The sequence below is a fragment of the Syngnathus leptorhynchus genome, chromosome 9, assembly GCF_054491065.1.
Source record: "Syngnathus leptorhynchus isolate UIUO chromosome 9, UIUO_Slep, whole genome shotgun sequence".
Lineage (NCBI taxonomy): Eukaryota > Metazoa > Chordata > Actinopteri > Syngnathiformes > Syngnathidae > Syngnathus > Syngnathus leptorhynchus.
Window position 1 is genome coordinate 13,981,209 of NC_141203.1, and position 20,525 is coordinate 14,001,733.

General features: G+C 57.9%; 4 protein-coding genes across 7 annotated transcripts; 1 reads left to right on the plus strand and 3 right to left on the minus strand.

The window, feature by feature from the left end:
• The first annotated feature begins 87 nt into the window (after nucleotides 1-87).
• Nucleotides 88-1,103, plus strand: LOC147051442 (trace amine-associated receptor 1-like). Its single transcript, XM_085920774.1, has 2 exons — nucleotides 88-242; nucleotides 308-1,103. Exons 1-2 carry the CDS (start codon nucleotides 88-90, stop codon nucleotides 1,101-1,103), a joined length of 951 nt encoding a protein of 316 aa, XP_085776900.1.
• Nucleotides 1,104-2,864: 1,761 nt separating this feature from the next.
• LOC147051443 (SH3 domain-binding protein 4-like) lies at nucleotides 2,865-9,565 on the minus strand. Of its 4 annotated transcripts, none has more exons than XM_085921000.1 (5): nucleotides 9,421-9,565; nucleotides 6,682-6,828; nucleotides 3,982-6,326; nucleotides 3,331-3,519; nucleotides 2,865-3,249 (listed from the first exon to the last, which is right to left on the minus strand). In XM_085921000.1, the coding sequence occupies exons 2-5, from the start codon at nucleotides 6,803-6,805 to the stop codon at nucleotides 3,019-3,021; spliced, it is 2,889 nt and encodes a 962-aa protein (XP_085777126.1). In that variant the 5' UTR covers nucleotides 6,806-6,828; nucleotides 9,421-9,565; the 3' UTR covers nucleotides 2,865-3,018. The 4 variants fall into 4 exon arrangements, with proteins under 4 accessions (XP_085777126.1, XP_085777127.1, XP_085777125.1 ...); XM_085921001.1 differs by having other exon boundaries at nucleotides 6,682-6,825; nucleotides 9,421-9,526; XM_085920999.1 differs by lacking the exon at nucleotides 9,421-9,565 and adding an exon at nucleotides 7,229-8,258 and having other exon boundaries at nucleotides 6,682-6,825.
• Nucleotides 9,566-10,552: 987 nt separating this feature from the next.
• On the minus strand, nucleotides 10,553-15,770 carry pde1a (phosphodiesterase 1A, calmodulin-dependent). Its single transcript, XM_085920018.1, has 16 exons — nucleotides 15,160-15,770; nucleotides 14,403-14,429; nucleotides 14,099-14,215; nucleotides 13,844-14,026; nucleotides 13,607-13,673; nucleotides 13,411-13,527; nucleotides 13,040-13,180; nucleotides 12,873-12,973; nucleotides 12,575-12,700; nucleotides 12,394-12,495; nucleotides 12,194-12,314; nucleotides 11,992-12,073; nucleotides 11,805-11,925; nucleotides 11,499-11,689; nucleotides 11,196-11,369; nucleotides 10,553-11,099 (listed from the first exon to the last, which is right to left on the minus strand). Exons 1-16 carry the CDS (start codon nucleotides 15,768-15,770, stop codon nucleotides 11,062-11,064), a joined length of 2,319 nt encoding a protein of 772 aa, XP_085776144.1. The 3' UTR covers nucleotides 10,553-11,061.
• A 1,883-nt stretch (nucleotides 15,771-17,653) lies between these two features.
• LOC147051445 (dual specificity protein phosphatase 19-like) lies at nucleotides 17,654-20,443 on the minus strand. The gene is made up of 4 exons (XM_085920021.1): nucleotides 18,859-20,443; nucleotides 18,715-18,776; nucleotides 18,495-18,647; nucleotides 17,654-18,043 (listed from the first exon to the last, which is right to left on the minus strand). Exons 1-4 carry the CDS (start codon nucleotides 19,079-19,081, stop codon nucleotides 17,828-17,830), a joined length of 654 nt encoding a protein of 217 aa, XP_085776147.1. The 5' UTR covers nucleotides 19,082-20,443; the 3' UTR covers nucleotides 17,654-17,827.
• Between the last annotated feature and the right edge of the window lie 82 nt (nucleotides 20,444-20,525).

Below are 20,525 nucleotides of genomic sequence, written 5' to 3' on the forward strand. Positions count from 1 at the left end.
CGAGGGGAGGGGCAAAGTCATCGGCGTAGACAAAATGGGCACCTCCGAGAGAGACTGGACAGAGCAGGGCAGAGCGCTGTTTGTTTGATGGAGCTGTGCTTTCCACAGCTGGGCAACCTGTCGTGCCGGAAGCCCGAGAGCGGTTGGAGCCACGGTGTCTTTTGGACTCTGGCGCTCTACTCGGTGTGCGCGCTGACGGTGCTGCTGAACCTGCTGGTCATCACCTCCATCGGCCACTTCAGGCAGGCAGGCGGCCTTTCCTCGGTCACCTTAGCTAAGGCTCTTTTTGATTTGCCTCTCGTGACAGGCGTCTGCGCACCCCCACCAACCTGCTCCTGCTGTCGCTGGCCGTGTCCGACCTGCTGGTGGGGCTGCTGGTCTGGCCGGGCGAGATCTACCTGTCCAAATCCTGCTGGGCTTTGGGCGACGTGCCGTGCTCTCTGTACAACCTGGTCTCCTTCACGGTGACGTCGGCCTCGGTGGGCCACGTGGTGCTGGTGTCGGCCGAGCGCTACGTGGCCATCTGCCGCCCGCTGCGTTACAACCTGACGGTGACGGTCAAGCGAATTCAACTTTGCGTTTGTGTGTGCTGGTTGAGCTCTCTTCTGCTGAGCGGCGTGTTAATGAGAGAGGACCTGGCGCACCCCGGCCAGCACGCTTCTTGCTCCGGCCAGTGCTTCATTCATCTGGACTACGCGGCGGGCGTTTTTGATCTGCTGGTGACGTTCGTCCTGCCCCTGGGCACCATCGTGGTTCTGTACTCGCGGGTGTTTGCGGCGGCCCTGTCTCAGGCGCGGGCGGCGCGCTCCCGGGCGGCGGGCGGCCAAGCGCGGCGTTCCGGAGCCAACAAGTCGGAGCTGAAGGCGGCCAGGACTCTGGGGGTCCTGGTCCTGGTCTTTCTGATGTGCTTCTGTCCGTACTACTGCGTCTTGCTGGCGGCCGACAGCATGCCCACGCTTGTGCTCAACGCCTACTACCTCAACTCCTGCGTGAATCCCTTGATCTACGCCTGGTTCTACCCATGGTTCCGAGCGGCGGTCAAGCACCTGCTCACGCTGCGCGGGCTGCGGCGGCCGGGCGCCCGGGGGGGCCACGCGGCATAGAGTGCTTCGCAAAGCAGAGACGAGAGAGAGTCGTGCCTCCGTCGCCGCAAGTCTTCCTTCCCGTGCGTCGGCGGCGGCGGCGGCGGCCCGGAACCTGGGCCTGAACGGCCCCACCTCCAGGCCCGCTCCCCCCCGCCGCCGTCCGCTTCCTTCGCCGTCCGCTTCTTTCCTTCCTTCCTTCCTTCCTTCCCTCAGCTGAGCCGCAACTGTAGCAGCGCCCCCGGCCGGCTGCACGTTGTATTGGACCTGACTCCGACCGCACTGAAGCCATCCATCCATCCGTCCATCCGTCCGTCCATCCGTCCATCCACCCATCCATCCATCCATCCATCCATCCATCCATCCATCCATCCATCCGTCTGCGATTAAACCGCAAAATATGTATGCTTGTATTGCAACTGTTCAACGACATTTCCATGTCCAAAAATGGAAAGTTCTTGATGATTTAACTTTACAATTGTAGTTTCTTTTTATTCACAGCAAGTGACAACAACAGTTAGATTGAACTTGTGCAACTCTGCAAGGAAGAATGGGCAACTATGACCCCCCCCAGTCGAGGTGTGTAAGCCAGGTGACATTTAACAAGCCTGTCATTAAAACGGTCTCTTGAAACGACTTTTTATTTTCTCCTCATGAGAGACATGACAACCAAATGTTCTCAAAGGTGCCGCTGCCTTCAGGGGCGGGGAAGTGAGAGCACTCCGATGCTACAGGAATGAGATCTTGGAATTGTTGCAAGGAAAAAAAAACAAAAAGATTCAAGTTTAAAACTCAATCATGTCTGCTGCGTCAGCGACATGTCGAGACAAGGGCCTTGCTTGGTTTTATTTGAATTGAGCTTTCTCGGTTACCGTACTGTGGAGCGAGTATCGCAAACAATTTGAAGCTCTCTCTTTTCCGGCGTTCACGTGTAAATATGCAGGAGCATCATTAGGAAACGTTCGTATTGATTCACGTATTTATTCTTTATTTTTTTTGTTTTACCTGGTGTAGTGTACCTATTGAAGTGTCCATGAGGTGTACCTAATCACAGGCCACTTCATTAGGGAAAAAGAGCTGAAGCGAAAGTGCCACACCCGCCCTCACCCCCACCTCCTGATTGGCTGTTGGATCTGTGACGTCACTCGGAGGCTCCATCAGGGACACCCTCACTGGCCGCACCTAATAACATTGCATTTGTAAATGTGGGCAAAATTGAGACTTGGAGTTGTCCAAATGAATCCAAACCCACGAGGCATGTGAAAGTAGCGACAAATTACGTACAATGCCAAAACATAAAAAGGTCAAAGGTGATTATTTTTAATTGAAAAACAATGCCATTTGAAAAGTGTCATCAGTTTCAATAGCGCATGGCGAGTGCTTTTCGGTCCTATTTGTGTGTACGGCTCGTTGCGATCCTCTAGAGGTCGCCCTCTGCACACATTTCTTCGTCCCCTTGAAAGCTGCAGGCTCAACAAATCGTCAGCTATCGGTAGCTGATTCCATCAAATCACGAAGTGACCCAGTAGCAGCGGAGCCCGACCCAACCCAACCCAACCCAACCCACAGAGTCCTGACCTCAAGGCAGCGGAACCGATACTTGAAGAATGTGAAAGTTGGCACAAAGACAAGACAGTGTGTCCCATCTGATGTGAATGGGAAAACAACCTGACATCAAGAAAACTCACACAAGAAGCTGACCAGCTCACATCACAAAGTGAGCCAGCCAACTACATGAGAACCCAGCAGATCCTAAAAGAAATTGCTCCCAAAGGAGAAAATGGACAGACAAAAGCAAAAGCTTCAAAAGAAGAGAGGCTCCAAAACGATTTTGCCGTCCTGAGCATTTGGCGCCCGAGTGACGACCGACGCCGACTCACCACACCGCAACTGAGCGGACGGACACGCGTGGAGAAAATGCAGGCGAAAAAAGTCGTCAGATGGCAAAGTCGTCCGACGCGGCCGAGGCGGGGCTGAAGGCGGAGCTCCGGAGGGCGTCCAGGCAGTGGACCAGGAGCAGGGTCCCGCTCAGGTGCTTCCAGCGCTTGGTGATGGGACTCTTCATCCGGTCCAGGCCCACGTGGAGGTCCTGGATCACGTCCCGGTAGCTGTCGCCCATCTGAGCCGCCCAAGTCACCAGGAAGTCGTATGCCGGCTTCCACATGGCCTGACAACACGTGCACGTTAGGGCCGATAAGGAGCCAAAGAAGGCCAGAGCGCGCAAGAGCAAGCACGAGTGCGCCATCACCTCGCCGTCCACCACGCCGTTCTTGTCGCGGTGCGGCGCCTCGTAGGCGTCCATCTGCTGACGGGAAACCTTGGCCAGGCGCTCGGCCAACTCCCGCCAGCGTCCCGCCACCTCCACCGCCGTGGTCAGGAGCACAAAATCCATCACCAGGCGGGCTACCAGGCCTTGGCAGTCCAGCTTCAGAAGGGCCTGAAACACACCAGCAAGAGGTTGACACGTCAAAAAATGGGAATGAAAGAAAGATGATCTATTTTCACGAGAAAGCTTCGGGGAGGTCGAGCGGGAGATTTCTCCTCCTCGCCCGCAGCAGCAGCAGCAGCAGGCTCTGGAATGGACTCTTATTTGGCCTGAACACAGATGGTTGGTGGCGGCGGGCGGGCCGGCGGGCCGGCGGGCCGGCGGGCCGGCGGGCGATCGCTCGAGACTTGCGAGTTGAGCTAGGGTTTCTTGTGTTTATTGAGAACAATGAGCCAGGAAACATCTGCCGGCCCCAGATAGCTCAGAAGCACACGGTGGCACCCAAGTTACTTCTGGTCTGCTGTCAAAGCAAAAATTGCCACTTTTGCAGCCTAGCGAGCGCAGGAAGGGAAAAAGAACGGAGCGCTTGGGCACGAGGGCCTTTCGCCGGCGGCGGGCCATTTGCGGGCTTACCGTGAGCAGCTCCTTCTGGAAGGACTTTCGCTCTTTGCTGTCCGTATTGTTGCAGTCTTCCTTCAGCTTCTCCAGAACGCAGGCCACCCTCTCCGGTTCGCTGTCCAGCTCGGCCCGGCAGAAGTGCGTCACGGGAAGGTCCCGGTACCCGAGGGCGTCGGCGAAGGCCCGCCAGTCGCCGATGTTCTCCATCAGGACGGTGCGGACCGAGGCGTAGATGTACGTGAGGAACTTGCAGGGCCTCAGAACCTGCTCCAGTAACAGGGAGGTGGTGAGCTCGGGCCCGCTAAAGGAAAGGGCCTGGACCTTTCCCATCAGCAGCACGTTTTTGGCGTGGACCAGTCCCACCCGACCCTGGCAGTAGCCGATGTACCATTCTTTGGTCCACAACTGGCCCTTCAGCTTGACCTTCTCCTCACTCAGAAGCGCCAGCACGTCTCCTTTCTTGTACTCCAGCAGGTAGGTGTTCTTGGTCTGCCGGACGACCGTCTTGATCAGCTTTCCGAACCTGAGGTTGGCCACCCGGCGGTCGTGGAACACCGGGTACTTGGTGGCCACGGCCAGCGGAGACAGGATGATCTTGCCCACTTCCTTCTTCTTCAGGAAGCGCCGCTGCACGGAGGTCTGGGGACCCGTCCTGGGCGGCGGCGTGGGCGTCTGAACGCAAAACTGGGCCAGCATGGCATCCCGCTCGTCTTTGACCTGGATCCTCAGGGTGAAGTCGGAAAAATCGCCGGCGGCGCTGCTGCGGCAACTGATCAGGTAGACCAGGCGGCTGACTTTGCCCAGCTTGATCTGGAAAGCCCGGATGACTTTGGCCTGCTCGCCGGCCTTCACCTCAAAGTTGGCCATGTTGGAGTAGACCCCGACGCGGAGGTCCCGGGGCCCGGACAGGACAAACTGGTGTTTGCCCCACAGCTGTAGCGCCACCGGCGGCGAGGACTGCGCCTGCTTACCCGCTTGGCTCACCAGCAAGGACTTGGGGGCGCAGTCGTGACCGAAGGCGGCCACCACCGTTTTGAAGGAGGGGTGGATGTGTTTGGGTCCGTACACGCCCAACGTCAACTTTTTGTCCACGTGATCCCACACGTTGCAGTCCGGCGGCGCCGACGAGGAGGAGGACCGGGACTGCACCACGGCGCAAATGTACATGCAGGGTTCCAAGTTGTCCAGGGACACCCGAAGCGTGTCGCCGTGCAGCAAAGTCTGCGAGACGGGGGCGTACGGCCCCTCTTTACAGTCGCTCCTGACGCACACGATCCGGGCGCTCTGGCGCCTTTCCGCCTTCACCGACACCGAGACTTTCATCTCCAGCGTGATGCCGCTTTTGGTCTCCATGTTGCTGAGCTTGAGCTCCACCACCGGGCCAGAGATGGTGCAGCGATCGGTGTTCAGTTCCAGAGGCGGATCTAACAGCGCCTTGATGGAGATCTGCTGGCTGTCTCCCTCGGCCACGTGTCCCTCGGGGACGTGGACGCCGATGTCGGTGTCCGGTAGCCGCACGGCGCCTCCCGAGCTGTCCAGCCGGCACACGATGTTGGTCTCCACCGGCTGCGTCTGACCCCAGCCGGGACTTTGGCCCAGAGAGTCCAAGTCGTGGCAGGACCTGGCCAGCTTGCGATGGCTAAGCCACGCTGTCCGGAAAGCCTCCCTGCTCTGGAACTGCTCCGGGGCCGGCGCTTTGAGGCCGCCGCCGAAGAAACCGCCGCCGCCGCCGCCGCACGTCGGAGGGTTGTCCGACTGGGCCTGCAGGACCGACATGTCGGACAAACTGTAGGAGCGCTTGCTTCTGAAAAAGGGGTTATCCCTGGCCAGCCCGTTCCCCGCCGGGTTAAAAACACTCCCGCCAGAGCCGTTCCAGCCCACCGCGGACGCAGCGTCAAAGAGAAGAAGATCGGCGGACTTCTCGTTGTCGTTTTGGTCCAGCCGCTTTTGAGGATCGCCGTGCAGGAAGGGGTTGGTGGAGGTCTGTGCCGGGCCGGCAAAAGGATTTCTGGGATGGAAAGCGGTAGGCGTCAGGATGACGCCGCCGGCCCACTCTCCGAGAAGGTCCATTTCCGAAGCCGTCTCCTCCCTGGCGTCGCCGTCGATCATGCCGCTGTCGCTGAAGGATGAGTCTCGGAGACCCACGGGCTCCACGTAGGCGGCCGGGATGTAGCCCATCTCCGTGTTGTTGTGGGCGTACCACCACTCGCCGCCCGACGCGTCCAGAACGTAGAGTCGGTCGCCTTTGGAGAACTTGAGCGTGGTGAAGCTGGACGGGCAGTAGTCCTTGATGGCCACCACCTCTCGGGCCGTGCCCAAGCAGGCGCCGGCGTCCGAGCGTAAGGCACTGGGAGAAGGCACTGGCGACACAAGAAGGGCGAGCCGCGTCGTCAGTCAGCGACTATGTCAAGAGCGGCTCCGTGCCGAGCAACTTTTGCAGCGCATTTGCCGATGGATCCTCGTCTCAAACGCTTTTACTTTGTTTGCTGCGGGCGGCTCAATTTGTATGGACAGACAAGAACTTGTCTGCAACAGGTCCATTATTTTCTTGGACGAGAAATAAAAAGCAGACTGTGGCAAAAACTTGAAGTGACATCTCTTTGTGTGTCTTGACATGTGAAGAAATTGACAATAAAGCAGACTTGGACTCGGAGCCCTGCTAACGCTAATACCAATTCCAACGCTAATGCTGCGCGGCCGGCGGCCCGAGCTTACCTTTGACATCGACGAGGCCGGACTCGGACACGCCGTCACCGAGGTCGATCAGCGTCCCCTCGGACCTGCAGCGAGGCAGCAAAGCGTTGCTATTGGCCGTGGTTCTGATTCGATGGGCGGCCATGACCGCAGCGGATGGATTCCCTGCTGGCAGAGCAGAGCAGAGCTGAGCAGAGGGCAAAGGCTGCATAAAATGAGCTGGAACAGTGTCGTGGCGCCCGCCTGGTCACCGAACGGCTTACGTGCTTGCATTTTGCCCCCCATTTGTGGTAGGGAGTCGTTCGTGCTGGCCCGCCCGCTCAGCAACGGCCGGCCGCAAAAGAAAAGAGAGAGAAGAAACGGCTTTTGGGGAATGTTCCCAGTGTCCGTGCGCAGCGGGACGGGAGCGGACGTCCGCGGCCAAGTGCGCCGCGCCGCGCCCCGCCCCGCTGACGGCCGGCCGGCCGGCACACCTTCCTTTTCGAGACGCTTCGGGCACCGTATATTCTGTCGGCGCCAATACATTCTGTTGGGATCATTTGGATTGCGGCGGCATTCCCGAACGTACTTTTTATTCCTCTGTCTGTCTGCGCATGATTGGCAGTCAAATTGTTGAGTTGAAAGGTGGCGCCATTATTTTCATTCCGATTGCAAGTGTCATGTTTCCAAAATGTCATCCTTTTTTTCACCCCCACCGCAGTAGTAGAAGCATCCATCCATCCGTCCAAGCCAGTGGGCCGGCAAGCAGGAAGTGAGCGGCTGAGGAGGAAATGCCTTTGTGATGACAGTCTGAGACCACTGGAAGGTAGATCCTCCCTCGCTCGCTCGCTCCCTCCCTCCCTTCCTCCCTGGGCAGGCAGGCACTTATCAGCCTTGAACTGAAAGCTGCACTTTGCGCACCACGTGGCGCCCCCTCTCTTGGAGGGACGGAATTACAACAAGCCCTCGGCCAAGACGAACAAACCACCCAAAAAATCGCGACTAACCCTTTTCCAAAAAAGGCTTGTGCATTCCTCGGAAGAGTTTTGTTTTTATGCCCTGACCGGATCTTCCGTTCCCAGGTGTGATTCTGAGATTGTGGGATCTGGACGGGAGGAATGCCAGGAATGTCAGTCCCTGGAATGACATCATGAATTCTTTAGGAGGAGCTGGCAAAGCGGCCGCAGCCACGCTCCCACCGAGATTCAAATTCTTCCAAAACTAAGGACGACTGTTTCTGAACTGATGATTGTTTAGGGATGGAAAAATATCACCACCACCGCCACAACAAGAAAGCACCTGAGGGTCGAGTGGGGGAATAAAGTCTGGCTTTGCCCAGAGCGGGAAAATGCAGTGGCCAATCCAATCGGTGTTCGCCGTTGGTGCAACAAGCGCTTGGTCAGCGTGCGCGTCCGGCAAAAGGCGCGCCGTCGGCGAGCAAACAAACATTTGCATGCCAGGTTGTCACATGCTCGCCGGCTGACACCAGCCCGTGACGCGGGGTCTACCCCGAGGGAGGGCGCCGAGGCTCCGACCGGGCGCCGAGGCTCCGACCGGGCTTATCTAAGATCACGTGCGCTGACGGAAACAATGAAACTCATTCAAGAAGCAACCCGAGATCAACGCCTATGTCAGACCCCCCCCCCCCCCCCCACCTCCCCAAAAAGCAAAGTTTTCTGCTACTGCCTTTTTTTTTCTCACACCACACCATGCCAACTGTAGGTTGTTATTTCATGCCTTAAATGCACTTTTGCTTGAATTGAATCCATCTGTCTGCGATCTTTCATCCGACAAGATTGGAGTTACCGCCGTTCCAACAAATATGTTCTGCTCGTGTTGCCTTCAGTGATCATCTGAAATCACACTACCTATTGACCTTTGAATTGATTGAGACATCACTTCCAATGGCACAACAACTCCTTTTCAGGTCAGTGATACTGATCTGACCTACCATAAATTGTTGGCATGGCATGTATTTTATTTGACTTTGTTTTCTTATTTTTTTCTACAAAATGATCATTTCTGTTGTAAAGCCATAAAAAGCGAATGAGCACATAAAACAGATACATTGTAATTATGAGTTCATGATCGCAATTACGTTCGGTCAAATTGTTTCCTCCCACTCAACGCGTAAAAAAAGCAGAAAACGTCGTTGCCATTTGAAGTGAGCCATTGTAATCATTGACGAATTGCGTCGACCAGTTGCTTATTGAAGTCGAATCACTCGTGCATATTTCATGTTTCTTTGCTCTCAAGCCCGAAACTAGCTTGTTTGAGCTTGCTTTCCATGGCGAAGGCGGCATTCGGTGGCCCCCTGCTGGCCTGGAGTGAACACGACGCGTTCCACTCCAAAGCATCTGGAAGCGACGCGTCCCGTTTCATCTCGGGAAATATCGATTTCCAATCAAGCTAATCGCGGATCGAACAAGGCCGGACGAGCCCGAGGAAGCCTGCGGAGCATCCGCGTTCCTAATCTCTATGGCAACCGCCGCGATCTTAACCTTCCGACACCGTGACGTGTTGGACGAGGAGCAGCCGAAGCTCGGCTCGGCTCGGCTCGGCTGGGCTCGGCTGGGCTCGGCTTCGGTAGCCACGACTCCCCCACCCACCACAAGTCAAAGTGCATCAAACAAAGTCCGGTTTTGGAAGTCTTCCTGCCTCCCCACTTTGATCCCGGACTGGCAAACTTTCCATGAATCCGCTAAACGCGCCGCGCCGGCCGCGACGCCCGCCGCCACGACGACGGCGAGAAGAAGAAGATGAAAAAAGATGGCAGCTCACCGGCGAGCACGTAGCGTCGCGTCCCGCCAGCGAAGCCGCCGCCGACAACGCCGCCGTGGAGCTTCGCCTGTCGGTCTGCTTCTGCTGTAGTCTCCGCGGACGAGCGAGTGAGCGAGCGAGCGAGCGAGCGAGCGAGCGAGCGAGCGAGCGAGTGAGTGGGAGGGACCGGGGCGGGGTGGGGGGGCTCCCGCCCGCCCGCCAGGCCAGAAGCGGCCAGCCCGGCTGATGTCACCCGTCCAAAGAGGAGGGGCTGAGGCCCCTCCTGGAGGAGGGGGGGCGAGGCTCCCGGCAGGACGTCAATCGGCCGGCCGGCCGGCAGGCACGTAGCAAATGTGAAATGGCGTCAACCATTTGGTTGTGATGTCCTCAAAGGTCCAAAAGCAGTTGTTGCATTGCAGCAGCAATTGCAAAGTTGACAAACGGCTCGCCTTGCCTCCTCCACTTGTTTGCCAAGCGAGCTTCCCTTCCCTTTCCGTGGAACGTGGCCGGCCAATTTGGACGGGCTTGAAGCCAATTTGGTTGCTAGGGCAATAAGACGCGTTGACAGTCCACTCGGGATGGCTTCTTCGTTGTCCTCGTTTGTGGATCAACAGGCGTCGTCACGGTAACGGGAAGCAAAGCAGCCATCTTTTTCAAAGCGCTCCTCTCCTCGAGGGGGGAGGGCTCCCAATGACGCGCACCTTCTTGTTGTTGTTGGCGTCGCTTCCAGCTGCGGTCGGTCAAAGAAAGACAGGAAGCGTCCGAAACAAAAGACGCTTCCCGGTTCGGTTCGGCCCGTCAGAAAAGCTTCCAAAATGTTCATTCTCCTTGAGAGGCTGGAATCTGACAATTCAACTTGAAGAGTAAAATAGCTGGCGATTGATTTGATAAACACGTCATGATGATTTCTTGCGCCTCAACGAAGACAATTGGTTTTGCTTTGAGCACATGAAAATGACTTCACAAGTTTGATAGCAACGCCAGGAAATCGCAATTTTGCAACAAACACGACGTGATTGAACTGACGGGAGGGAGGGAGGGAGGGAGGGAGGCGCAGTCTTTGGCCTCCCCCTCGCCCTCCCTCTTTCGGGTGATTGACGCTCTACAGGCACCTAGTGGTCACTAACAGTAGTACAACTTTGCCTTATGTGTGGAAGCGTTGAGTGAGTGTCATGACGTGTACGTGAGCGCGCTGCCTGCGGGTTAGGCGCGAGCAGCTAATGACGTGGCAGCTTCGCGGATGAGTGACGTCACGACCTTGCTTGTCAATCCGTTGACAATGTTTATTTTGTTTGAACCTCAAAATATCTGTACCACACATTCACGCACGCACGCACGCACGCACCCACACAAACACGCGCGCGCACACACAGTGCTCACTTCATTGGCTTGAAAGTGTTTTTGAGAGGGTTGCCACAGCGATGCAATGATTGACAAAGATCCAAACGACACTGTCACGGCTCACTCATGCTAAGCTAGCTCGAGGGGCTAAATGCCTGCCGAGCTTCCGACGTGTGGTGCCAAACGCATCGTTTGCACAAGGAGCCGGCCGGCCAGGCGCTGCGAGGCCTTCAAGGTCAGTCGGAAAAAACAAAAGTTCCAAAGGTCCTTGAGGGACGAGCGACGCCTTACAATGTGTCGCCGTGGCCAGACGTCCGGCTTTCAGGCACTTTCCTGCTCCTCATCTCCCGGCCCCGCCCCTGCAGCAGTCATTATGACATCACGTCAGACAGTTGAACTTACTCAATGTGCACGTGTGTAGCGTGCGTGCGTGCGTGCGTGCGTGCGTGCTCTACCGTTACGTCTGGAGTGGTCTTCAGATTGGATGTCAGATGAGTTGTGCTCGCGGTCGTCGTGGTTACGCGTTTCATTCGGTGGGCGGCGAGCCGTGCCCTGCGATTGGTCGTTTGAGCAGCTTTTGCTCTCGGACTCCGCCTCCTCTTGACCTTCTTGCTTCTTATCGGCCAATTCTGTCCAGCCGACGAGAAGACGCTTGAGCTTCACTTTGCATTGCCTGTGTGTTATGGCGTGCGCACGTGTGCCTTTGCTCGAGTTGACGTACGATGCGTGGAGGATTCATACGTGTAAATGACGCGTACCGTCCACAGAGAGCTCCTTCCACCTGTCCTTGTTCCTGCCGATGACATCGCTCAGGTGCTTCCTGAGCGCAGGCAGGTCAATGGCGCTCAGGGAAAAGTCTGTCTGTCGGTCATCGCGGCCGCCGTGGCGACCGCCGCCGCCGCCGCATCTCTGGACGGACTCCACGGTGACCGAGCCGCTGCCTGTCAGGCTGGACAGAGGCGCGTGTTAGCGGTTGCACGTTAGGGAACGTCGCCATGCCAGGCCAGGCCAGGCCAGGCCCGGCCCGGCCCGGCCAGGCCAGGCCAGGCCAGGCCAGGCTTCACCTGGGCCGTCGGTTTCCCGTCTCGCGAGCCTTCCTCTCCTCGTCTATCAGGGGGCCCATCACCTTCTCCGTCACGTCCACCAGGACGCCGAACGTCGGCTCCACGATGAAGTCGATAAAACCTGAGCGTCAATCCATTGGGTTAGCGTCGCCGGTCCGGTCAGTAAACGTCTTGCTGGCTTTCTTACCGATCTGCGACTGAGCGATCATGGTGGCTTTGCGGTCACAAAGAGGAGAAAAGGGAAGACCCAGTTCCACTTCTTTGTCGCCCTGCCACACAAAGCACCTGTTCAGGATTCGTGGGCTGGCCCGGCCCGGCCCGGCCTGGCCCGGCCCGGCCCGGCCCGGCCGCCGCTGCCTCTGTGTGCGCCTGCGTGCGCGCCCGCCGACCTGTCTGAAGAATTCCTCCATGAGGCTGTGCGTCCAGCGGTAGTGCAGCGGCCAGCCTTTGGCGGGGTGGCTGATGTCGGCGGCGTGCAGCATCAGCGACAAGACCTTCACCTTGTCCATGCTGCGCGCACGCGCGCACACAGAGAAAATCAAGCATTGGGCTTGTATTTGCTGGGCAGTGTGGGCGGGCGGGGCGGCACCTGTGCGACTGCGCAAGGGTGTTCCGCATGGTCTTGATCTGCTGGAAGTGACACGACATGTCCGTCGACATCACCATCTCGATGACCAGGGCACGAAGCTCCCTGCGCGCCACACACGTGCGATACGAGACGCGTCGGTGCGCTATCGTCTTGCTATACGCACGCGCGCACGCACGCTTACCTCCAGTCATCCTTGTTGAGGTTGACCAGGATGTTGGTGTCTTCCTCCGCCATCAGCCTGTAGGCGGCGCTCACATGATGGTTCTCCAGAACCGAACGGTCATTGTACAAGATGGCCACCTCCGACCTGGGCGCGCGCGTGCGTACACGCACACACACACACACACACACACACACACACACACACACACACACACACACACACACACACACACACACACACACACACACACGGCGGCTCGCGTGGCCACAAAAGAGGACAAAACACGACGAGCGCACGCAAAATGTGTCCGGCGTACCTCGTGTGTATGTGGAAGTTGTTTGTGGTACCCGTGTGCTCAAAGTCGTGAATGGCCGCTGCAAAAACCATGGCCAGGATTTCCAGCTCGCTCAGCCAGTGCTACACACGCAGGACAGTCACCGGAGGTCATGCCTGAGTGTGTGTGTGTGTGTGTGTGTGTGTTACCATGGTTCCGGTGTGCAGCATGAGGAAGTGCGCCGTCTGCGTGACATCGGCGGCGTGGACCAGGTTGTGGTAGGGGTTCTTGTGTTTGCTGTAGCCGTTCTCCAGAGCCTCCACAAACTGAACTAGCGCCGGCACCGGAATCTGAAGCACACGCAAATGTGACTACGCGGCCGCCGCCGCCGCCTCGCTTGCTCGTGAGAAATTGAACCAATTGAAAGAAAGAAAACAATCGCATCCATTTTGTCTTCTGAGCCGAGGTCGGCAAGCTCGCCGGCTCGCTCGCCGGGCGGCTGGCAGGCAGGCCGGCCGGCTCGCTCGCTGGCTCGCTCGCTGGCTCGCTCGGCACACTCCACGCACAAAGACGCGTGTACCCTGAACCTGTTGATGAGGTCATAGCGCGTCAGGAGCTCATAGACCAGAAACTTGAGGGCGTGCTCGCCCGTGCCCTCGTGAAGCAAAAACACGTCAAAGGACCACTGGTCCACCTTCTAGCAAAACAAAAAGAGAACAAGAGATGCCGTCAGATCACAAATGCGATTTTCAATTTGAAAAGGTCCTCTTTGTTACCTTGAGAGCGGCGATGGCCGTGGGCGGGTACGTCAGGCCGGCCATGTTGGACGTCCGGCGATACATCCTGGGGTGAAAGAAGATTGTGCGATTGTCAGTTGCCACGGCAACCGGGCTGCAAACGCACCGCACGTTTCACGCCTCATTAGGCGCGCCGCCGCTTCCTTCCCTTCCCCATCCTCTTTGGCTTCCACTTTGAGGCCATTTTGTCGAAAAGGGACAACGACGGCAACTCACCTCTCGACAAAGATCCCGGCCTGCACGGCGTGCACGATGCTCCTGAAGCGCGGCTTCTCCTCGGGGCGGCGCTTGGCTACGCCCGTCTTGCGGCTGAAGGTGCACGCCAGCCAATCGCGGACCTCCCTGGGCACCGACTCGGCCGGCAGCTCGCTCAGATCGTCCTCGGGGTCCAGCAGACGTCTGGCGAGAGCGCGCGTGAGAAAGGTGGCGGGCGGGCGGGCGCGAGCCGGCCGGCCGGCCGGGGATTCTGACTTGGTCTCGTCGGCGTAGACGGCGTCCAGCATGGCGGCGGCCAGCTGCAGGTTCCGGCGCAGCTCGGCCAGGTCCAGTGCGCCGCCGCCGTCCAACACCGCCGTGGCCGCTTTCAGCCTGCCAAGAAAAGCAAAGTGCGCGCTCAGCCCAATTTCCAAATTGGAATGCCCAGAGGCTGGACGGCTTTGGACCGTGGCAAAGGCGTTGTGTCGTTGTCACGGTGACAGAGCTGGATGCAATCTGCTTGAGTTTCCATGGCAACAAGGAGACTTTTCCAAAGTCCAAATGAGCAACCGTTTCTTACCTCTGTGATGTGCTTTTGTATTTTTGCCTGTGAAGACAAAGAAAAGAAACGGCGTGCGTCAGGCAGACTTGTTCAAAAGGCACGGGACGCCAATCGCCGCATCACACGTGTCCATTGAAGCGCTCTCCATGCCGGGTTTGCTTAGAAGTGGCTGACTTCTGCGGCACATTTGGAAGTGAGAGACGCTTGAAGCAAATGCGTCTCCCTCACTGTTTGTTTCTCACACGTTGATGTGAGCCAGTCACCGTGCGTGCGTGCGTGCACAACGAGAACAGGCCTCCTCAGCCTGTTGCATGTGTTTGTTTCATGAATGTAAAAAAAAAAAGGCGACAAGATGGCCACCGCACGGCAGGTGTGCCGAGCAAGATGCGCCGACGTGGCCGCCGCCCATGACCTTATCGCTAACGCTGACCTCCGGCATGACGTGGAGCTCTCCGATGTTGGTTAGCTTTGTTCTGCTAAGCTGCCCTTGTCCTGTCCTGTCCTGTCCTGTCCTGTCCTGTCCTGTGTCTTGTCTAGCTAGCAGAAAGCGTATCTGCAGCTCCCTCCACCTAATCCGTAGCGGATCTGCTCTGAATCTCAGTTGTACTCGGGCCGCTGGTGTCCCAAATGCGTCTCCCTCCCGCGTAACTTTGTCTTTTGCGTGTAGCGCCTGCGCCCGCCTGGGCCCGCCTGCGCCCGCCCGCCACGGCAAGCGCGTGCGCGCGGCCAGCTATGACATCACGGCGTGACATCATCAGTCCCGCTCTTTACTTACATTCCTCTGAGGCGAGCGAGAACCTGACTGTTGTGGTTTTGCTCCAGAGGGTCCACAAAGCCCGGCTCCTCGTCCATCGGTTGCTCCTCTTCCTGCGCCGTGGCGTTCCTTTGCTCTTCCTCCTGCGGCAAGTCCCCTATTTGTTGCTGCTGCTGCTGCTCCTCCTCCTCAATCTCCTGCATCTCCTCCGTGTGCCGCTCTCCCTCCTGCGGCATCTCCTTGAGCCCCCGCCGCTCCTCATGCTCTTGCCCCTCTGGCTCCATGCTGTGAGCCTCCTCCTGTTGCACCTCCTCCTGGGCCAGCGCCTTTATTTCTTGCGCCTCTTCTCCTTCATCCTCCACCTGCGCCTCCTCATTTAGGTCCAGCTGCTCCACACCGGCGTCCTGCGGCATCTCCTGGACGCGCTCCTCGGCCGTCACGTGCTGCGCCTCTGGCTGCACATCTTCGGCGCCCGGAGCCCGTCGGCCCTCCTCTCCGACTCGTTCCTCTCGGACGCCTCGCTCCTCCTCGGCGGGTTGCGACCGCTCCTGGGAGTCCTCCTGGGCTTTCATCTCCTCCTCTTTCGGCGGCGGCGGCGGCGGCACGGCCTCCTCTTGGCCGTGGGCGTTCATGCGGGTGTGCGGGAGGAGGCGTAGAAGGAGGAGGAAGGGGAGTCCAGGAAGGAATGTCGGAAGTTCATCAACTTCCTGTCAGGGGACGGATGGACGGACGGACGGATGGACGGATGGACAAACAGACGGATCGCCACGACAACAAGGAGGAGGCGAGGAGGCGTCAAAGTTGACAGGCGGAAAGAAACGAGGAGGGATCGGTAAGAAGAACCAGGAGCTGCGGACTTCGCACCGGTCTGGACGCACCCGAGTGTCGGACTCCTCGTCCAGGAACGTGTCGCCGTGGCAACGCGGGCAGGAAGCGCACGGCGGTGAGGACGGACAACGAGAGAGAGAGAGGAGAGGAGAGAAGAGAAGAGAGAGGAGAGAGAGAGAGTGAGGGGGTGGGCGGCAGCGGAGCACGGTGGACGGCGTTACTATGGCAACGCCAAAGCGGCCGGTTGCTAAGAGTGATGGAATCCTGCAGTCACTGTGGCGGCGTGCACTTGTCCTTCTTTCAGCTCTCCTACGTGCTTTGTGACTTGTTCCTTCAGCTCCTTTTCTTTCACTTTGCCAAACTTCCTCCTGACCTGAGCTGAGCTGACTCGGTCTTTCCCGCCTGCGTTCTCATCTGCTCCCTTTCCTGCCATATGCACTCGCCCCCTTTGTTGCTTCCCTGTTGCTTGCATCCTTCTCTCTCTCTCCCGTCCCGTCCCGTCCCGTCCCCTTCCTCATTCCGTCGCTAAATGTACGTAATATGGATGTCTTTGTGTGTCTTAACGTGAAGAAATTGACAATAAAGCAGACTTTGACTTGGACTAAAGTGCTCTTTTGTCGGCTTCCTCACGAAGCTCCCGTCGTGGCCCTTTCCATCCTCTCGTTTGACGCGGCGCGGGCACCTTGTCTGGAACTTTTTCTCTGCGCTGTGATTGGCTGGCGGCGTGTGGCCCCGCCTCCTCACGCCGCGCCTGCTCTCCCGCTTGCGTCCACGCCCTCCCGTTGGCCGGAGAAGGTCGCCTGCCGGAGACCACGTGTTTTTGAGTGGAAATGAAGAAAAAGGAAGCGTGATGGCAATCATTTTGATATCTCCAGATATTCTCTGCTGAGATTTTCATTCCGCAGCTATCCTCAATGATGCCCTTTTCTGTTTTAGTGGGCAAGGAATCGTCGTGGCAACCGCAGGACGGCTCGGTCGGGCCGTTGATGACGCTCTCCAATCGAGATAACGTTAATTAGGCTTCAGGGGCCGACTCCTCAAAGACGCACTTTGTCTTTGTTTATCGTGTACATTAAGCTCATTCCAAAAAAGATGGACGGACGGACAGGTCTAAACATCGGCGACCGCACACGCGTTCAGGACGTGCACGAGCAGCGAAGCCCGACAGGAGGCGCTATGATGAGATCTGACCTGTGCCGGGTGCAGCGGGGGCGGCCGTGACGTGCGTCTCGGGGTCTAGGCCGGAGCAGAAGGATCCCATGGTCGAGCGGAGGTCAAGGTGGCGGAATAGGCCGCTTTAACGCCGATGTTGGAGGACCTCAGTCGACCAAGAGGAGGAGGAGGAGGAGGAGGAGGAAGAAGCGAAAAACGAGGGGGGGGGGGGGGGGGTGCTTGGCCGCATATTATGGGATGTGCTGCCAACAGGCACTTGGTAATCACGACTACAACAGCAACACGTGTCTGGAAATGTCTGGAGCTCATAATCATTTGGAATTTTAACTTGCCGAGTCTTGGCGTTGAAATCAGCTCACTTGCGTTGAGTCAAACTTATGACATTTTGTTTTGTTTCAATGGACATTTCATTGGAGTTCAGATCCAGATAGAAAGCAATGACTTCCGATATGATACATGACATCATTTGACTTTCGCGCAGGCCCTATTGAATGTTAACCTTTCAATTGATGACACATTTTATTTGATTTTCAATGACATCCAGGAGAACGGACTGATGCCGTCAGCTTGAATTTGGCATTCGGCCAAAATTGCGCATGAATATGAATGAATGAATGAATGAATGAATGAATGAACAGCAGGTTAAAGACGAGGCCAAAAAAAGACCATCGACAAAAAGCGCTTTCCTTCACTGCTGGTCTTGGTCTTGGTTTTGGTTTTGGTCTGCGTCCACGCTCCTGAGTTGGCGCACGAAACCAGGGTTGGGGCGCGCGGCAGGTCGGGCGGCGAGGACGCACGCCAGGGCCGAGTCAAAGGAGCGCCGCTCGCACGTCATCAGGTAGCCGATGGCCACGGCCGGCGCTCGCGACACGCCCGCGTTGCTGTGGACCAGCACCACGCCCTTCTGACACACAAACGCAACCCCCGTTGCTTAACTACTCAGCTTGCAAGGCCTTGTTATGTTAGGGTGTCATGTGATCTGCACACGCAAGCGGACGTCAGTGCATTATTAACCAGGGTCACATCACCTGTAAGCCGATGCAAGTGGGCCCTTGTGGACTAAAAACAAAGCCTTCCAAAGCCCTCAGTCAGGCACGCACGCACGCACACGTTGAACGCCTTTGGAAGAGCCGCTGTCAGGCAGGCAGGCAGGCAGGCAGGCAGGCAGGCAGGCAGGCAGGCAGGCAGGCAGGCAGGCAGGCAGGCAGGCAGGCAGGCAGGCAGGCAGGCAGGCAGGCAGGCAGGCAGGCAGCCAGGCAGGCAGGCAGCCAGGCAGCCAGGCAGCCAGGCAGCCAGGCAGCCAGGCAGCCAGGCAGCCAGGCAGCCAGGCAGCCAGGCCTTAGCGCTAGCGTTACCTCACGTCGCGCCTGCCGGATGAAGCGGCAGCATTCGGCCAGGTGCGGGAGGAGCGAGGCGTCGGGCCGGTCCAGGATGCTCAGAGTCTTGTAGACAAAGAGGTCGGGAAAGGCCTCGTCCACCCCGAAGGCCACGTTCAGGATGTGAGACACCTGCACGGAACAGACAGACAGATAGACAGACAGACGTCTCAGCCCCAAGCAGGTGGCGGGACCACACGGCACGCGCACTCCCCTTGTGCTTCCTCAGCGTGTCAAAGTGGTGCGCCGCGTCCTGGCAACCTGCAAGCAAGCAGCCCGTTAGGACGCGCTCTCACACTCAATTTGGGTGACGTCATCTTGGCTTTGCGTGCGTGCAACTCACCCAGCAGCAGGTCAGGTCGGACGGCGCCCACCTGGAGGTCCCAGGCGGTGTCGGGGACGTACCCCGGCGCCGTGTCCGGGGGGGCGGGCTCCTCCAGCGTGGTCACCACGGAGCCCTTCCAGGTTTCGATGATGCGGCGACCGCTCAGGGACGTCACGCGAGTGCACTGTCGCTTGAGCCGCGTGCGCGAGAAACTCCTGATCTCCTCTGCCAGGGACTGCATGGCCGTCGTGCGTGCGTGCGTGCGTGCGTGCGTGCGTGCGTGCGTGCGTGCGCGCAACTTCTGAAAGGATTGGGCAGGTAGGCGTAAAAATAAGGTGGCATAGCGACTGGAACACGACGGAGCTCCCAGGCGTACCTCGCCGTTCGTTCTCGACCCTTTTGTCCCACTTGATGCTGATGGCCGTCAGCTGGAAAAAACTCACTTGGCCCGACCCGACCCGATCCGCAGGTCAGAGATCACGTTAGCGAGAACAACCGCCGGAGCGAAGCGGCGGACACGCGTCGTTCCTGAGGACGCTCGCGTCACTCTTTGGCAAGAAAGTTCCAGCAGCAGGCCACCGGAGCTTTTGGATTCGGCTGAGAGTACTCCCCGGTGCTTGTGCCGTCTGTGCCTCCGGCCGGCCGGGAGAAAACACCGAGCCCGGAGGCGGCGCAAGTGACACCCGACGCCGCCGACACAAATGACACGTGCATCGACACGAGAGACTCGGCCTGCTCAGGTATTCCTTCAACTCAAATTAATCTTGACAAACTCAAGGCAAAATATGACATGTGAAACGGATGCCAGGTCCCGAGCGTCACGGTCCGATTCTCGGTTGGAAAAATAAAAGATGACAATAGAGAGAGACATGCGCGGATGGTGAGTGTCCACTGGAGGGCGCCACATCCTCAAATTCTGACGAGAAACAAACGCAGGCGCCTGACCAAAATGACCACGGCACGTGAACCGAGCTGAAGACAGACAGACAGACAGACAGACAGACAGACCCACGCACGCCTGGAGTCGGATTCGTCTCGATGGCAATGTCGTGATTGGCTGCATGCGATGCGGTCACTTTTGCATATTCCGGCCCTCAAGATTGTGTCGCAATCGAGTGCAATGGCGTCACAGCCCGTGTGCGTCCCCATCATGTCATTGTGCCAGATGAGGGTGCGTTGCGACGTCACATCTTGCAGGGCGCGCGCTCGCACGCTTGTTTATAAACTGCGCCACATTTGCACCGCCTTTGCGTTCCTTGCCTTTCGGAGCGGCCTCTCGGGGTGCGCGCGCGCGTGCGCGCGCGCAGCTGTGCTCATGTTTACCTTGGGAAACATTCCGCTTATTTCCACGAAGGAAAGCAACTTTAGTGCCTTCAACTGGACCTTGCCACGTCCTCGGCGGGCACACGTCGTCACAGTCATCTTAGCCACCCAAGTTGCGTACTTGCATCGTCCGAGGCGGAGAAGGCCGACCGTTTCTAGACGCCATGTTGTTCAAATCCGCAAGAGGAAGGAAGGAAGGAAGGAAGGAAGGAAGGAAGGAAGGAAGGAAGGAAGGAAGGAAGGAAGGAAGGAAGGAAGGAAGGAAGGAAGGACGCAAGGCAAGAAGCAAAAAGTGCTGACGGCTGGCTCCCTTCTGCGTGTTGACGCATGAGTCAGAAAACCCAGCGTGCACGTGCACCCGT

What these genes read in the sequence shown, in the direction of transcription:
- LOC147051445 (XM_085920021.1), bottom strand. Translation starts at nt 19,081, where the DNA reads ATGCAGTCCCTGGCAGAGGAGATCAGGAGTTTCTCGCGCACGCGGCTC. An exon ending in CCGACCTGACCTGCTGCTGG is followed by an intron (nt 18,777 to 18,858) that starts GTGAGTTGCACG and finishes GCTTGCTTGCAG; the next exon opens with GTTGCCAGGACGCGGCGCAC. An exon ending in TCCGGCAGGCGCGACGTGAG is followed by an intron (nt 18,044 to 18,494) that starts GTAACGCTAGCG and finishes TTTGTGTGTCAG; the next exon opens with AAGGGCGTGGTGCTGGTCCA.
- LOC147051443 (XM_085920999.1), bottom strand. Translation starts at nt 7,376, where the DNA reads ATGGATGCTTCTACTACTGCGGTGGGGGTGAAAAAAAGGATGACATTT. An exon ending in TCCAGAAGGAGCTGCTCACG is followed by an intron (nt 3,520 to 3,981) that starts GTAAGCCCGCAA and finishes GGTGTGTTTCAG; the next exon opens with GCCCTTCTGAAGCTGGACTG. An exon ending in ACGGCGTGGTGGACGGCGAG is followed by an intron (nt 3,250 to 3,330) that starts GTGATGGCGCAC and finishes ACGTGTTGTCAG; the next exon opens with GCCATGTGGAAGCCGGCATA.
- LOC147051442 (XM_085920774.1), top strand. Translation starts at nt 88, where the DNA reads ATGGAGCTGTGCTTTCCACAGCTGGGCAACCTGTCGTGCCGGAAGCCC. An exon ending in ACCTCCATCGGCCACTTCAG is followed by an intron (nt 243 to 307) that starts GCAGGCAGGCGG and finishes CTCTCGTGACAG; the next exon opens with GCGTCTGCGCACCCCCACCA.
- pde1a (XM_085920018.1), bottom strand. Translation starts at nt 15,770, where the DNA reads ATGAACGCCCACGGCCAAGAGGAGGCCGTGCCGCCGCCGCCGCCGCCG. An exon ending in GTCTACGCCGACGAGACCAA is followed by an intron (nt 14,027 to 14,098) that starts GTCAGAATCCCC and finishes CGCTCTCGCCAG; the next exon opens with ACGTCTGCTGGACCCCGAGG. An exon ending in AGACCACTCCAGACGTAACG is followed by an intron (nt 11,100 to 11,195) that starts GTAGAGCACGCA and finishes TGACTGCTGCAG; the next exon opens with GGGCGGGGCCGGGAGATGAG.